General features: G+C 34.2%; 1 protein-coding gene across 5 annotated transcripts in view; it reads right to left on the bottom strand.

Annotated features, from left to right (window-relative positions):
• LOC127720077 (zinc finger protein rotund-like) overlaps positions 1 to 18,622 on the bottom strand; it is a 180,253-nt gene that overhangs the window by 46,667 nt on the left and 114,964 nt on the right. For all 5 annotated transcript variants that reach the window (XM_052226477.1, XM_052226478.1, XM_052226475.1 and 2 more), the window contains one exon: positions 6,381 to 6,428. In XM_052226477.1, the coding sequence (XP_052082437.1) occupies positions 6,381 to 6,428 (48 nt within the window). The remainder of the gene's footprint in view (positions 1 to 6,380; positions 6,429 to 18,622) is intronic.

Raw genomic sequence — 18,622 nt, 5'->3', positions numbered from 1 at the left:
TTTCAATTTTAAGAGTCGCAGCTTGTCTTGTCTCACTGAAAAAAGTTCTATATGTGGATAAAAGGAGATGTGCCGTTTACATCAATGAAACAGAGACTCAATGGCACATACTATCAAAAGTTTTCTTGTCAAAATGCCAAGCTCTAAATAGTCAAAGTCTAACAAAGGTGAGAAAAAAATAAAAATAAAAGTTTCAAAGATTTTCCATAAATTCTAAATTTTGCAAATAAAAATAAAAGCATTAGACAACCACTGATGAGATATCCTAAATATAGGCATATGTGAATGAATTAAACTAGTTTCTTGATATCTCAATCCCGCTTTTCATCCCAATCTAGGAGAGGAATTTGTAAAAGTTATAATTCAATTGTTTTCCAATATCCTGATAAAACTGTCATATTTGTAATGTTTATATCATTAATTTCACAATAAAATATTGTTTACACTTAGGGAGCTATCATTTGATTTTTATGGGGAGGGGGGTGGGGCTAGGATGAAATTTGAAAAAAAAGGTCAAGACAGGAGTTTTGAGTAAAAAAAAAGGCAGGATGAGCAACTTGGCAAAAAGAAAAGGCAGGATGACAATTTATGTAAAAAAAAGGCAGGATAAAGTAATAAAAAAAAATGCAGGACCAAATAGAGTGAAAAATAAAAAGGCAGGACAGAGATTACAACTAAAAAAAAAATGCAGGACCAAATTTTTCATCCTAGCCCCCCCATAATAATCAAATGGTAGCTCCCTTATTCCATTCAGTTAACTTACAAAAGGAACATAAAAGAACAAGCAATAAAAATAAATACAGAAAAAACTTAGCTCTAAAAAATGGGGATGTTAGATTTAAGAAGTCTAATAACTTAAAGGACTTCAAAAGTTTCAAAGATATAACTAGAGGCTCCAAGGAACATGTATCAGTCATCTGACATTTTTGCATAAAATTGATACAATACAACAAGAATATTTGTGCTAAATGAAGACTGAATCTGGCTGATCATTTTTGATGTACCAAGTTTCCGTCTGTCAATTATAGTTTTCAAGATAATATGCAAAAATAAAACTAGAGGCTCTTAAGAGCCTCTGTCGGTTCTTCTGGATCTATGTGCATCTTCAACAATGGCAACTCTCCAACATTATAGACTAGAATATAATTCATGACTAAGATTCTTCTTTTTTTTTTCCACTAACAATTCTGGTTATGTTGAATTATTTGTTCATCTTGTCTTCCTGATCATTTTTGCTTTTTAAAGTTTCTATCTATTTGTTTTAATTTTTGAGATAATAGACAAAAATTTATAAAAATGATAACATTTGTCATTTAAGGGCAATAACTGCTATGAGAAATCATTTGACATTTTGACTTAAATGGACATTTGGTATATTTCAACATTCTAAAACATTTCGCCCCTGTTTGATTTTCTCTATTTATTTCTCACGGTTTTTTCATTTAATTGGCAAAACTTGTATTTTACCCTAATAATGATTGTGGCCAAGTTTGGTTAAATCCTCACATTTTTTATTTGGTTTCTTTTCACACATACTGGTTTTTCCATATATAGTCTAACCAAATCTGACAATTTTTTTAGGAATGTCAATCCTTATTTTGCAGATAAATCTACGTATTTTTTATCTAGATTTTGTGTGCATTCAAAGATGTAAATTGATCTTTAGGTATTTTTACAAAGCAAAACAACAACATTTTTAAAGAACAACAGGATACTACTTAGCAAAACAACAACATTTTTAAAGAACAACAGGATACTACTTAGCAAAACAACAACATTTTTAAAGAACAACAGGATACTACTTAGCAAAACAACAACATTTTTAAAGAACAACAGGATACTACTTAGCAAAACAACAACATTTTTAAAGAACAACAGGATACTACTTAGCAAAACAACAACATTTTTAAAGAACAACAGGATACTACTTAAAGTCAATAACATCGTTAATAGAGAATATCATATGGCTTTTTCAATATCACATCCGTATCAACCCGAGACACCAATATAATCCCAAGAGCTCTGCTCGAGGGATTATATTGGTTGAGGGTTGATACGGTGTGTGATATTGAAAAAGCCATATCATATACACTTTATTATATACATATACCTCAGGTAGATTTATTTTATGTGAGATGACGTCATACAGGTAAGAAGGTTTGAAATGACGTCATACAGATTATAGGTTTGGCATGGCGTCATACAGATGAAGGGGTTTGATAAAGCCTTTGCAACAGTGACTGCAATCGATGACGTGACGTCATACAGATTAAAGGTGTGATATCGATATCATCACGGGTGGCTGATACAGCACGCTTGCCAATGATTGTATTACACATACAATTTATCTGTATTTACTACTAAGTATATAATAATACTTGATATATAATTATTAAAAAAAAAAGAAAAGATTATTTGTTTGATATATATTTTTTGTATTTCAATAAACTAAAAAACTGATATGCAAGCAACTGCGGGAACCCAATTTTTTCTTAAATTTTTTTCGAACCCCTCTCCCAAAATCATTTATACGTTCTACTCTTACTGACTAACATAATCAAATAAAATATACTTTCTTCTTAAGAGTCATTCTCAAATCAGCAATTGTCAACTTAAAAAATTATTGTTCAGTACAAAAATATATAAGTAGTATTGAGTTTTTTTTTTTTAACCCTGCTTAAAAAATTGAAAACAACACATTTAATAATTTCATGCGTCCGAAGCGCTTAACCATTTCTCTTAATGTCTTACAGTCCCATTTGAAGTTACCTGGCATGGGACCTTTTGTATCTAATGCCATTTAGTGTAGAAATGTCTAAATCCTTAAAATGCTTCAAATTTAACTGAAATAAACATGTAATAAAATGCTCTGCTGGGCGCAGCTTGATACGACCGCAGAGGTCAAACCCTGAACAGTTGGGGCAAGTATGGACACAACATTCAAGCTTGATACAGCTCTGAATTTGGATTGTGATTAAATATTTGACACAGCATAGGTTTCTGACACAGAATGAATGTGGTCTAAGAACTTAAAAAATTTTAATTTACCTATTCAAACCATATCATTATTATTTGCTTTTATATATACATCAGAAATAACCAATTTAAAATGGAAAATTTTATTAAAGAAAAAAAAGGAAAAAAAGGGGAAAAAAATTACCCTCCCCCCAAATATTTTGAACCCCCTAATGATTCATCATCCCCAAACTCAATCCCAGCCTTCCCTTTGTGGTATGGTACCTTGCAGTATAATTTCAGAGAGATCCATACACTTGAACACAAGTTATTGTCTGGAAACTAGAAAAATGCTTGTTTTTTGGCCCCTTTTTGACCCCAAATTCCTAAATGTTTGGGGCAATTACCCCCAAACTCAAACCCAGCTTTCCCTTTGTGATATGGAACCTTGTAGTACAATTTCATAAAGATCCATATTAACGTCACAAACAAAGCCCTTTACGAAAACTACCCCTTTTCTTGCAACTTTTCAGTTCTACTTGAATTTTACCTGGACTTATTTAAACAATTGTTATAGATATTGAAAAGTTGCTCACATGCCAATTTAATTTTAGATCTAGATCTCTACATTTCTGTACTACTTGAAAATTTACAACACCCCCCTCCCCCCCCCCCCCCCCAAAAAAAAAATCCAATGAAATTAACCCATTAAATTGTAGAAAAATCGTTTACAGAGCAAATAAAATTGTGATGACTCAGGGCTTTGCAGAAATATAATAAGATATTGAACAACTTACCATACATACAGGATGAGTAATTTGGATTATAATATTCATTCCCAGCGCCATAATACATTTCCTCCATATGAGCATGGTCATAATCACTTTGTGGAAAAAATCGACAACTTGAAAACATTCTGAATACTTTCTAAACTAAGTAAAGACTGATGCGAAAATTACAGAAGTTTGCCAACAAAAACTTCGCACACCTTTATTTATACTATATTAATGTCAATTCAAACTGTGAATTAACTAGGCTCTAATTTTTTTTATTCTCCCTTTGAAAATAAAATAAAAAAATGTCAATATTATTGAAAATTAAAATTGTTTAATAAAATAATTAAGCAACATCACTTGATGTTTGTCCTTTGAAAATGAAAAATATTATGGCCAGATTTACATTTATTTTTTTAAAATTTGTTAAAAATTTATCTTGAATATTCAAAAGACAAAAACAAGACTAAGACACTACATGTATAATGTGAAAATAAAACATTTTTATCAATAAGTAATGTCTTTTTACTTGAAATCTGATTTTTAGCTTTTTTCTGAAATTCAAAATTAAGAAACAATTAGCATTTACGAAAAAATTTCTAATACTGATTTCCAACCTAACATTGAAGCAAAATCGTCAATCCTTTAAAAATTATCAATCCTTAAACATACAGTAAGAAGTTTTAAACATAGGTTCAGAAACAGCAAGATACTGTGTCAGTAACAGATTTTCTTCAACAGATTGGGTCTTATATGAAAAAAAAATGACAAGTGTTTTTTTATTTGTCTTTTAAATGTACTGAATGATCACTGTAAATGCAAATTTACCTGGTAAAAAATTCAATATATTTCAATTAATAACTTTATTCATTTGTTTTAAGGTGAAACCTACAATGACAAACGTATCTTATAATAATTTTTGATTTCGTGGTTTCCACAATTTTTCTCTACAAGTCTCTGGGAAATTTCATATCTCCTTGAATACTTTTATTAGTCGTTCACCTAAAACCTTAAAATTCACACATTTATCAGGGGTCTGATCCCTATTAAGGCCACCGTTAAAAATTTCTTTGTTTCATGTTGCCTTCCTCTGTCTCATAGCGTTGGGTAGGTAGGTAGGGATTTTATATTTTTTTGGACAACATAACTTACATGTTTTAGACAAGAAAACGACGTTAAAACAACGTTTAAAAAAAATTGGAACCTATTTGTGTCATAAAATTTTTCGATAGGCTGCTTTTTAGGTGGCTACATAGGTGACATCAAACAATCCAAATTTTTATATCTGGCCTTGATTATGCAAAAATCTATACAGTGTTTGGATCAACATAAAGTTGTCTGCATGAAAAGTCAACTTATGGGTAGTTAGTTACCTTTTTATAGGTAGTGAGGGGTTCAAAAGATTCTTTTAAGTGGAAATCTGTTAAAACCATTCCATTTGCATATTTCATCAGTGTAAAAAAAACTAGGCATATGCAGATAAAAAATGTTTCAGGTTTACAATACATATCTTTCTTTTGGCTCAACCAAATCACTGATAAATTTTATAAATAATTATACTGTTCAATCATTGCATCTGGTATTTTTGTGGATTATAAAATCAGTTGACAGTTTGAAATATACTAAATAATTCTTTGGTTTTCAAATGTATTGTAATTCTTTACACATTTCCTCTGTGTACTGCACAAGATCCTGTCTTAGTATTTGATTGATACTTGGTGTTTAATGCCACTTTCAGCAACAATTTCTATATTGTGGCCGTTGTTTTCATTGGTGGAGGAAGCTAGAAAGCTAGGAGAGATCCACTGACCTTTGGCCAGAAAACTGACAATCCTCGTCAATCAAGATTGAATTTGTAGACACTTGACACATGCAGGGTTCAAACTCAAAACCTCAGCGTTGACAGGCTAGTGGTGAAACAGTAGATGAACTACTTACACCACTCGGCCACCGAGACCCCTTTTACTATAAGACTGTTCAACTGATTGATTTCAGATTTCAGGCATCAAAAAGGAAGGAAGGACAGACAAGGGTAACATGTGCTGACCTTTTTCTATGTGTTCTGTACTTGAAAAGATACCAAGATAAATAAATGACCAACAGAAAAGATAAATATGAAAAACAGAAATACTAAAAATGACTGACATCAAATCTTTCTTTTGAAATAGTCTGTTTCTCCAGATCCAATCTCATTTTACACACATGAAAGCCATTTTATGATGGTTATTCATAATTTGAGTACTCAAGAATCCATTGTATGATTGTAATTCATAATTAGAGTACTCATGCACATGATTGAGAATTTGAGTATTCACTAAATTCACTTTTAAATGTTGGTGAAAATGATGTGAATACTCACCAAAACCATAGTATGATGATAATTCATAATTTGAGTACTTACATAAGCCATTGTATGATTTCAGTTCTCGCCAGAGTAATTATTTTGTTGGTGATTCATGCTTTGAGTACTCACCAGTCACTGTTATGATATTGATGGTAATTCATAATTTGTGTACTCACTAAACTCATTGATTTGATGGTGATTTATAATTGAGTATTCATCAAAATCATTAGTATGATGGTAATTCACAATTAGAGAACATACTCACCAAAATCATTGGTATGATAGAAATTCATAATTTTAGTACTCACCAAAATCGTTGACATGATGGTGATTCATGTGTTTCCATTTGAACAAATCTGAAATAAAGAAAACAAATATTAATTCATTATCTAGTAGTGCCTATTACATTAAAAAAATTTATAATCTGTCAATCATTTTTGTTGCCGGATACCAAATTCATTTTTTCACATACTTAAAAAAAAAATTACTGTAAAAAAATATAAGGTAAAGTCACTTGAATCCAGGCCTTGCTATCATAAAACTTTTGAGTACAATTACCTTACTCAGTCTCAGAAATCAACCAATCAACATACTTAATTAGGTGTTTCCAGCACAAAATTTGTACTCCGAGTACTGAGTAAAGTTGTATGACCGTAGGCCCAGATGTTTCACTAGAACAAAGTGTGTTGCAATAAGGTTTTCAAAAAAATTATGCAACAATTAGAACAGAATTGATTACATGTTACACACATTGGTTAACAAATTTTTTTTATAAAGGAAATTTGAATCATTAATTCTGACTAGTTTTGTATCATTATACTATGTACTTTCAAAAGAGATTATGAAAATGAGAAAATTAAAATAAATTGTGATCAATGGATGGATGACTTTAATACTAGACATGCTCATATGGGTCATTGCTATCTATAAATGAGAAAAATATCTTAGTTTTTACAAATTAATTTTCATGTTAACTGCAATATATTGGATGAGAACTACTACACAGTTCTATATATATAGCTATAAACTAAGCTGTGGAAGGTAACACATTTTTACTTGTAAAATACATAAATTTTCTAATCACTTTTTACATTTTACCAGATGCCTATTTGACAGAGAAGTTTAATTATTCTTCTTTTCTTCTGTATGAAAAGGATGTTGTTTCCAAATATCATTTTTCTGTATAATATGCATTAAAAAATAATAAGTATCGTATTTATCTACCTATTTTTGCTGCAAAGCGGCTGATATCAGTATCATGTGGCACTATCAAATTTTGAAATGAAAAATGAAAACACTTTAGTTACCTGAGCTACAAATGCTTGCTTGAAAATGAGTAAAATTGAAAAATCAAAATGAGTAATATTACAGAATAAAATATTCCTTCGATTCTTGTCAATGAAGTATTATGTTACTTTTGATTATCAGTGTACATGTTATAATACAAAGAATAATTTACCTTTCATGTAAAGAAAGGAAGTTTATAATATAACATTTGGCCTTTCAGAAAATAAATAATATCATATTATATGGATACTGGGGTTTTTTTTCTGCTTCATACTTCAGAACAAACTAGAGGCTCCAAGTATTCCTCAAAGAGATTTTTTATACATTATTTCTGCCAAATTTGGTTCTGATTTCCAAATTGTTCTTTATTTTTTGCTCTGCACTTCAGAACATTCTAGAGGCTCCTAGGAGTATACAGCAAAGAGATTTTTTATACATCATTTCTGCCAAGTTTTGTTTAAATTGGCACATATATTTTTTTTTGCTCCTCACTTCAGAACAATTACTAGAGGCTCCAAGTATACACCAGAGATTTTTTATACATCATTTCTGCCAAATTTGGTTCAGATCGGCAAATGTTTTAATTTTTTTTTTGTTGCTCTACACTTCAAAACAAATTAGAGGCTCCAAGTATACACAAAATAGATTTTTTATACATCATTTCTGCCAAATTTGGTTCAGATCAGCAATTAAAAAAAAAAAATTTTGTTGCTCTGTGGAGCAGGATCTGCTTACCTTTCCGGAGTACCTGAGATCACCCCAGTTTTTGGTGGGGTTCGTGTTGCTTAATCTTTGTTTTTCTATGTTGTGTCATCTGTACTATTATTTGTCTGTTTGTCTTTTTATTTTTGGCCATGGCGTTGTCAGTTTGTTTTCGATCTATGAGTTTGACTGCCCCTCTGGTATCTTTCGTCCCTCTTTCAAAACAAATTAGAGGCTCCAAGTATACACTAAATAGATTTGTTATTCATCATTGCCGCCAAGTATGGTTCAGATTTGCAAATTGTTTCAAGGAACAAATAAAATAATAATAAAATGCTCCGCTGGGGCGCAGCTTGATACGACAGCAGAGGTCGAACCCTGAACAGTCGGGGCAAGTATGGACACAACATTCAAGCTTGATACAGCACTGAATTTGGATTGTAATTAAATATTTGACACAGCATAGGTTTCTGACACAGAATGAAAGTGGTCTAAGAACTTAAAAACTTTCAATTTACCTATTCAAACCATATCATTATTATTTGCTTTTATATATAAATCAGAAATAACCAATTTAAAATGGAAAATTTTAAAGAAAAAAAAGGAAAAAAAAATCCCCCCCCCCAAAATATTTTGAACCCCCTTATGATTCATCACCCCCAAAATCAATCCCAGCCTTCCCTTTGTGGTATGGTACCTTGCAGTACAATTTCAGAGAGATCCATACACTTGAACACAAGTTATTGTCTGGAAACTAGAAAAATGCTTATTTTTAGCCCCTTTTTGGCCCCTTCTTCTCACTTTTTGGTCAATTACCCCCAAACTCAATTCCAGCTTTCCCTTTGTGATATGGAACCTTGTAGTACAATTTAATAAAGATCCATAAACTTACACACAAGTTATTGTCATGAAACTAGAAAAATGCTTGTTTTTTGCCCCTTTTTGGCCCCTAATTCCTAAAATTTGGAGGCAATTACCCCCAATATCAATCCCAGCATTCCCTATGTGATATGGAACCTTGTGATACAATGTCAGAGAGATCCATACACTTACACACAAGTTATTGTCATGAAACTAGAAAAATGCTTGTTTTTTGCCCCTTTTTGGCCCCTTATTCCTAAAATTTGGAGGCAATTACCCCCAATATCAATCCAAGCATTCCCTTTGTGATATGGAACCTTGTGATACAATGTCAGAGAGATCCATACACTTACACACAAGTTATGTCTGGAAGTTACAAAAATGCTTATTTTTGGCCCCTAATTCCTTAACTGTGGGTACCATAACCCCCAAAATCAATCCCCACCTTTCTTTTGTGGTATTGAACCTTATGGTAAAATTTCATTGAGATCCTTTCACTTAAACTAAAGTTAGAGTGCGAAAACTAACGTGTCTTCGGACATCGACGACGCCAACGTCATACCAATATACGACCACAAAATTTTTTTTGCGGTCGTATAAAAATAAGGATGGACAACATATGACAGACAAAAAGACATTAGCCAGAAGTAGGTTGAAATTAAATGCGACAAGAACTACAGTACTAAGTAAGACAAGGATTAAAAGTTAAATATCAAGGGCACATGTATATTATCGCCTACTATAATATGTTAATATAAATTAGTACTTGGTGTTATGATAAAAGATCCTTGGGACTGTGAGATTCACTTTTAAAACGGTACAGAACACTAAAACTATTCTTGATTTCTATAAACAGTAGTTCTATGTTCTAAGATTTATATTGTTAGACATATTCACTTTTAAAGAAGAATTAAAAGTTCAGTACTGTTTTTCACTCAGCAAATTTTATTATCAGGTGAATATACTTAAAGTCACTTATTGGGAAACTCACAGATTGGCATCTTGTTTTATCTGTTTGACCAGTTGTTGTTTAATTAAGATACCATTTTGCTACACAAACATCAAAATTTCAAGGAAAACATCAATCCTATAGTATACTTTAACAAAACCAAACTAGAGGCTGTGATGCTCACCTGACCCTACTTTGGTTTTAGATATCATGTAAAGAGAGATAAAAATCATAACAGATACCCAAATAATGATTGAGGCCAAATTTGGTTTAATATTGGTCCCGTTATTTAATAAAATATCCTGGTGGCCATCTTGAACAGTAAATTAGCAACAAAGAAGTAAAACTTGGTCAGTACCTCATAAGGAACATTCATGCCATGTTTGGTTTCATTCCATTCAGTTGTTCTCTAAAAGAAGACATTTGTATTCATTCCCATAGGGTCCTATGATAAACTAAGTCACACAATGGCGGCCATCTTGGAAAATGGATCGGCTGCAAAGTAACAAGACTTGGTCAGCACCTCATAAGGAACATTCATGCCATATTTGGTTTCATTCCATTCAGTGGTTCTCTAAAAGAAGACATTTGTATGTATTTCCCATTATGACTAAGGGTCCTATGTTAAACTAAGTCATCCGCTGGCGGCCATCTTGGATGATGGACCAACTGCAAAGTAACAACACTTGGTCAGCACCTCATAAGGAACATTCATGCCATGTTTTGTTTCATTCCATTCAGTTGTTCTCTAAAAGACATCTTGTATGTATTTCCCATAGGGTCCTATGTTAAACTAAGTCCCCCGCTGGCAGCCAGCTTGGATGATGGACAGACTGTAAAGTAACAACTCTTGGTCAGCATCTCATAAGGAACATTCATGCAATGTTTGGTTTCATTCCATTCACTGGTTCTCTAAAAGAAGACATCTGTATGTATTTCCCATAGGGTCCTATGTTAAACTAAGTCCCCCGCTGGCGGCCATCTTGGATGATGGATGGGCTTCAAAGTAACAACACTTGGTAAGTACCTCAAAAGGAACATTCAGGCCATGTTTGATTTCATTCCATTCAGTGGTTCTCTAAAAGAAGACATTTGTATGTATTTCCCATAGGGTCCTATGTTAAACTAAGTCACCCGCTGGCAGCCATCTTGGATGATGGATCGACTTCAAAGTAACAATACTTGGTCACCACCTCATAAGGATCATTTATGCCATATTTGGTTTCATTCCATTCAGTGGTTCTCTAAAAGAAGACATTTGTTATGTATTTCCCATAGGGTCCTATGTTAAACTAAGTCCCCCGCTGGCGGCCATCTTGGATGATGGTTCGGCTTCAAAGTAACAACACTTGGTCACCACCTCATAAGGATTTTGGCAATTACCCCCAAAATCAATTCAAGCATTCCCTTTGTGATATGGAACCTTGTGGTACAATGTCAGAGAGATCCATACACTTACACACAAGTTATGTCTGGAAGTTACAAAAATGCTTATTTTTGGCCCCTAATTCCTTAACTGTGGGTACCATAACCCCCAAAATCAATCCCCACCTTTCTTTTGTGGTATTGAACCTTATGGTAAAATTTCATTGAGATCCATTCACTTAAACTAAAGTTAGAGTGCAAAAGCTAATGTGTCTTCGGACATCGACGACGCCAACATCATACCAATATAATACCACAAAAATTTTTTTGCGGTCGTATAAAAATAAGGATGGACAACATATGACAGACACAAAGACATTAGCCAGAAGTAGGTTGAAATTAAATGCGACAAGAACTACAGTACTAAGTAAGACAAGAATAAAAAGTTAAATATCAAGGGCACATGTATATTATCGCCTACTATAATATGTTAATATAAATTAGTACTTGGTGTTATGATAAAAGATCCTTGGGACTGTGAGATTCACTTTTAAAACGGTACAGAACACTAAAACTATTCTTGATTTCTATAAACAGTAGTTCTATGTTCTAAGATTTATATTGTTAGACATATTCACTTTTAAAGAAGAATTAAAAGTTCAGTACTGTTTTTCACTCAGCAAATTTTATTATCAGGTGAATATACTTAAAGTCACTTATTGGGAAACTCACAGATTGGCATCTTGTTTTATCTGTTTGACCAGTTGTTGTTTAATTAAGATACCATTTTGCTACACAAACATCAAAATTTCAAGGAAAACATCAATCCTATAGTATACTTTAACAAAACCAAACTAGAGGCTGTGATGCTCACCTGACCCTACTTTGGTTTTAGATATCATGTAAAGAGAGATAAAAATCATAACAGATACCCAAATAATGATTGAGGCCAAATTTGGTTTAATATTGGTCCCGTTATTTAATAAAATATCCTGGTGGCCATCTTGAACAGTAAATTAGCAACAAAGAAGTAAAACTTGGTCAGCACCTCATAAGGAACATTCATGCCATGTTTGGTTTCATTCCATTCAGTTGTTCTCTAAAAGAAGACATTTGTATTCATTCCCATAGGGTCCTATGATAAACTAAGTCACACAATGGCGGCCATCTTGGAAAATGGATCGGCTGCAAAGTAACAAGACTTGGTCAGCACCTCATAAGGAACATTCATGCCATATTTGGTTTCATTCCATTCAGTGGTTCTCTAAAAGAAGACATTTGTATGTATTTCCCATTATGACTAAGGGTCCTATGTTAAACTAAGTCATCCGCTGGCGGCCATCTTGGATGATGGACCAACTGCAAAGTAACAACACTTGGTCAGCACCTCATAAGGAACATTCATGCCATGTTTTGTTTCATTCCATTCAGTTGTTCTCTAAAAGACATCTTGTATGTATTTCCCATAGGGTCCTATGTTAAACTAAGTCCCCCGCTGGCAGCCAGCTTGGATGATGGACAGACTGTAAAGTAACAACTCTTGGTCAGCATCTCATAAGGAACATTCATGCAATGTTTGGTTTCATTCCATTCACTGGTTCTCTAAAAGAAGACATCTGTATGTATTTCCCATAGGGTCCTATGTTAAACTAAGTCCCCCGCTGGCGGCCATCTTGGATGATGGATGGGCTTCAAAGTAACAACACTTGGTAAGTACCTCAAAAGGAACATTCAGGCCATGTTTGATTTCATTCCATTCAGTGGTTCTCTAAAAGAAGACATTTGTATGTATTTCCCATAGGGTCCTATGTTAAACTAAGTCACCTGCTGGCAGCCATCTTGGATAATGGATCGACTTCAAAGTAACAATACTTGGTCACCACCTCATAAGGATCATTTATGCCATATTTGGTTTCATTCCATTCAGTGGTTCTCTAAAAGAAGACATTTGTTATGTATTTCCCATAGGGTCCTATGTTAAACTAAGTCCCCCGCTGGCGGCCATCTTGGATGATGGTTCGGCTTCAAAGTAACAACACTTGGTCACCACCTCATAAGGATTTTGGCAATTACCCCCAAAATCAATTCCAGCATTCCCTTTGTGATATGGAACCTTGTGGTACAATGTCAGAGAGATCCATACACTTACACACAAGTTATGTCTGGAAGTTACAAAAATGCTTATTTTTGGCCCCTAATTCCTTAACTGTGGGTACCATAACCCCCAAAATCAATCCCCACCTTTCTTTTGTGGTATTGAACCTTATGGTAAAATTTCATTGAGATCCATTCACTTAAACTAAAGTTAGAGTGCAAAAACTAATGTGTCTTCGGACATCGACGACGCCAACATCATACCAATATAATACCACAAAAATTTTTTTGCGGTCGTATAAAAATAAGGATGGACAACATATGACAGACACAAAGACATTAGCCAGAAGTAGGTTGAAATTAAATGCGACAAGAACTACAGTACTAAGTAAGACAAGGATAAAAAGTTAAATATCAAGGGCACATGTATATTATCGCCTACTATAATATGTTAATATAAATTAGTACTTGGTGTTATGATAAAAGATCCTTGGGACTGTGAGATTCACTTTTAAAACGGTACAGAACACTAAAATTATTCTTGATTTCTATAAACAGTAATTCTATGTTCTAAGATTTATATTGTAAGACATATTCACTTTTAAAGAAGAATTAAAAGTTCAGTACTGTTTTTCACTCAGCAAATTTTATTATCAGGTGAATATACTTAAAGTCACTTATTGGGAAACTCACAGATTGGCATCTTGTTTTATCTGTTTGACCAGTTGTTGTTTAATTAAGATACCATTTTGCTACACAAACATCAAAATTTCAAGGAAAACATCAATCCTATAGTATACTTTAACAAAACCAAACTAGAGGCTGTGATGCTCACCTGACCCTACTTTGGTTTTAGATATCATGTAAAGAGAGATAAAAATCATAACAGATACCCAAATAATGATTGAGGCCAAATTTGGTTAAATATTGGTCCCGTTATTTAATAAAATATCCTGGTGGCCATCTTGAACAGTAAATTAGCAACAAAGAAGTAAAACTTGGTCAGCACCTCATAAGGAACATTCATGCCATGTTTGGTTTCATTCCATTCAGTTGTTCTCTAAAAGAAGACATTTGTATGTATTTCCCATAGGGTCCTATGTTAAACTAAGTCACACAATGGCGGCCATCTTGGAAAATGGATCGGCTGCAAAGTAACAAGACTTGGTCAGCACCTCATAAGGAACATTCATGCCATATTTGGTTTCATTCCATTCAGTGGTTCTCTAAAAGAAGACATTTGTATGTATTTCCCATTATGACTAAGGGTCCTATGTTAAACTAAGTCATCCGCTGGCGGCCATCTTGGATGATGGACCGACTGCAAAGTAACAACACTTGGTCAGCACCTCATAAGGAACATTCATGCCATGTTTTGTTTCATTCCATTCAGTTGTTCTCTAAAAGAAGACATCTTGTATGTATTTCCCATAGGGTCCTATGTTAAACTAAGTCCCCCGCTGGCAGCCAGCTTAGATGATGGACAGACTGTAAAGTAACAACTCTTGGTCAGCATCTCATAAGGAACATTCATGCAATGTTTGGTTTCATTCCATTCACTGGTTCTCTAAAAGAAGACATCTGTATGTATTTCCCATAGGGTCCTATGTTAAACTAAGTCCCCCGCTGGCGGCCATCTTGGATGATGGATGGGCTTCAAAGTAACAACATTTGGTAAGTACCTCAAAAGGAACATTCAGGCCATGTTTGATTTCATTCCATTCAGTGGTTCACTAAAAGAAGACATTTGTATGTATTTCCCATAGGGTCCTATGTTAAACTAAGTCACCCGCTGGCAGCCATCTTGGATGATGGATCGACTTCAAAGTAACAATACTTGGTCACCACCTCATAAGGATCATTCATGCCATATTTGGTTTCATTCCATTCAGTGGTTCTCTAAAAGAAGACATTTGTATGTATTTCCCATAGGGTCCTATGTTAAACTAAGTCCCCAGCTGGCGGCCATCTTGGATGATGGTTCGGCTTCAAAGTAACACTTGGTCACCACCTCATAAGGAGCATTCATGCCATATTTGGTTTCATTCCATTTAGTGGTTCTCTAAAAGAAGACATTTGTATGTATTTCCCATCATAGGTCCTATGTTAAACTAAGTCCCCCCTGGCGCCCATCTTGGATGATGGATCGACTTCAAAGTAACAACACTTGGTCAGCACCTCATAAGGAACATTCATGCCATGTTTGGTTTCATTTCATTCAGTGGTTCTCTAGAAGAAGTTCAAAATGTAATAAAATGCTCCGCAGGGCGCAGCTTGATACGACCGCAGGGGTCGAACCCTGAACAGTTGGGGCAAGTATGGACACAACATTCAAGCTTGATACAGCTCTGAATTTGGATTGTGATTAAATATTTGACACAGCATAGGTTTCTGACACAGAATGAATGTGGTCTAAGAACTTAAAAATTTTAAATTGGACATTCACCTATTATGGTCCAATATCCAAAATCTTAAATACATGGTTAGATTGAGCACACCAAAGAACCCCAAGAATTCAATTTTTGATGAAATCAAACAAAGTTTAATTTTTGACCCTTTTGACCTCAATGTGAACAAAGTTGATAACGGGGCCCAAAAATCAAAAATCTAAATACATGGTTAGATTCAGCATATCAAAGAACCCCATATATTCAATTTTTGTTGAAATCAAACAAAGTTTAATTTTGGACCCCGATTTGGACCAACTTGAAAACTGGGCCCATAATCAAAAATCTAAATACATGTTTAGATTCAGCATATCAAAGAACCCTAAGAATTCAATTTTTGTTAAAATCAAACTAAGTTTAATTTTGGACCCTCTGGACCTTAATGTAGACCAATTTGAAAACGGAACCAAAAATTAAGAATCTAAATACACGGTTAGATTCAGCATATCAAAGAACCCGAATAATTCAATTTTTGATGAAATCAAACAAAGTTTAATGTTGGACCCTTTAGACCTCAATGTGGACCAATTTAAAAACGGGGCCAAAAAACCCCATTGAAATCGGTCAAGAAATAAGCAATTTATACGAAGTATCTTTTTTTGCACAATACTGTGCAATTGAATATTTCTTGCTATTGCGCAATACTGTACAATTGACAATTTCTTGCTATTGCGCAATATTGTGCTATTGGAAATTTCTTGCTATTGCGCAATACTGTGCAATTGAAGATTTCTTGCTATTGCGCAGTACTGTGCAATTGAAGATTTCTTGTTATTGTGCAATACTGTGCAGTTGAAAATTTCTTGCTATTGCACAATACTTATTACATAATAATTTACACATCCTGTTTGGTGTGCATCTCCTACCATATCATTATTATTTGCTTTTAAATATAAATCAGAAATAACCAACTTAAAATGGAAAATTTTAAAAGAAAAAAAAAAGGAAAAAAAAAAAATCCCCCCCTAATTTTTTGAACCCCCTTATGATTCATCATCCCCAAACTCAATCCCAGCCTTCCCTTTGTGGTATGGTACCTTGCAGTACAATTTCAGAGAGATCCATACGCTTGAACACAAGTTATTGTCTGGAAACTAGAAAAATGTGTTTTTGGCCCCTTTTTGGCCCCAAATTCCTAAACTTTTAGGGCAATTACCCCCAAACTCAAACCCAGCTTTCCCTTTGTGATATGGAACCTTGTAGTACAATTTTAGAAAGATCCATACACTTACACACAAGTTATTGTCATGAAACTAGAAAAATGCTTGTTTTTTGCCCCTTTTTTGGCCCCTAATTCCTAATATTTTGAGGCAATTACCCCCAAAATCAATCCCAGCATTCCCTGTGTGATATGGAACCTTGTGGTACAATGTCAGAGAGATCCATACACTAACACACAAGTTATTGTCTGGAAACTAGAAAAATGCTTATTTTTGGCCCCTTTTTGGCCCCTTATTCCTAAACGTTTTGGGCAATTACCCCCAAACTCTATTCCAGCTTTCCCTTTGTGATATGGAACCTTGTAGTACAATTTCAGAAAGATCCATACACTTACACACAAGTTATTGTCATGAAACTAGAAAAATGCTAGTTTTTTGCTCCTTTTTTGGCCCCTAATTCCTAATATTTTGAGGCAATTACCCCCAAAATCAATCCCAGCATTCCCTGTGTGATATGGAACCTTGTGGTAAAATGTCAGAGAGATCAATACACTAACACACAAGTTATGTCTGGAAGTTACAAAAATGCTTATTTTTGGCCCCTTTTTGGCCCCTAATTCCTTAACTGTTGGTACCATAACCCCCAAAATCAATCCCAACCTTCCTTTTGTGGTATTGAACCTTATGGTAAAATTTCATAGAGATCCATCCACTTAAACTAAAGTTAGAGTGCGAAAACCAATGTGTCTTCGGACGATGCGGACGACGACAACGACGCCAACGTCATACCAATATACGACCGCAAAAATTTTTGCGGTCGTATAAAAAGTTAACAACAACAACGGATGACGACGAAGACGGACACCAAGTGATGAGAAAAGCTTACTTGGCCCTTTGGGCCAGGTGAGCTAAAAAGGCACCCAAAAGTCAACAAGTTCGTCCATTTGTACAGTTGTTGTTTAAGGAGAAATTTTGCTACACCAACATTAACCCAGGGATGATTACAAGAAAAAACATCTATAATGTATTTGATTAGTTTGTTGCTGATTGTATACTTATAGCCACTTATTGGGAAAAGAGAGGTGAAAGATACCAAAGGGACATTCAAAGTCATAAGTCGAAAATAAACTGACAATGCCATGGCCAAAAAAGAAAAAGACAAACAATAGTACACAAAACTCAACACATAAAATCAAAGACAGAGCAACACGAACCCCACCAAAAACTGGAGGTGATCTCAGGTGCTCCGGAAGGGTAAGCAGATCCTGCTCCACATGTGGCAACTGTCGTGTTGCTCATGTTAGTACAAACCCGGTAATAAGTCTAATTCTGAAGGTCACATTTGGGGAAAAGGGGACGGGATTGTAATTACGACATTTGAATTATATCCGCCATCATCTGTGAAAAGGATATTCCATAACGGTCAACCAGCTTGTGATGGCATCCGTAAAATTAGGAGGGGATGATTTCAACTTCACCACTTGGAACTCTTGGTTTAATAGCTTCCTTGTGAGCAGCAAACGCCCTATCAAGGAAATCATGATAGGAAATACAAGCCCTGGAAACTCATACCGAGTCCTTTTGTTTAACAAGATACTGTTTAAGGTGAAATTTTTCTACAAAAACATTTACCAGGGAAGAAAAAACATCAATGATGTACTTTAAAAAAACAGGGACACAAATAA

Source organism: Mytilus californianus, unplaced genomic scaffold, assembly GCF_021869535.1.
Source record: "Mytilus californianus isolate M0D057914Y unplaced genomic scaffold, xbMytCali1.0.p SCAF_11, whole genome shotgun sequence".
NCBI classification, from domain to species: domain Eukaryota; kingdom Metazoa; phylum Mollusca; class Bivalvia; order Mytilida; family Mytilidae; genus Mytilus; species Mytilus californianus.
This window is presented reverse-complemented; position numbering and strand designations above follow the sequence as displayed.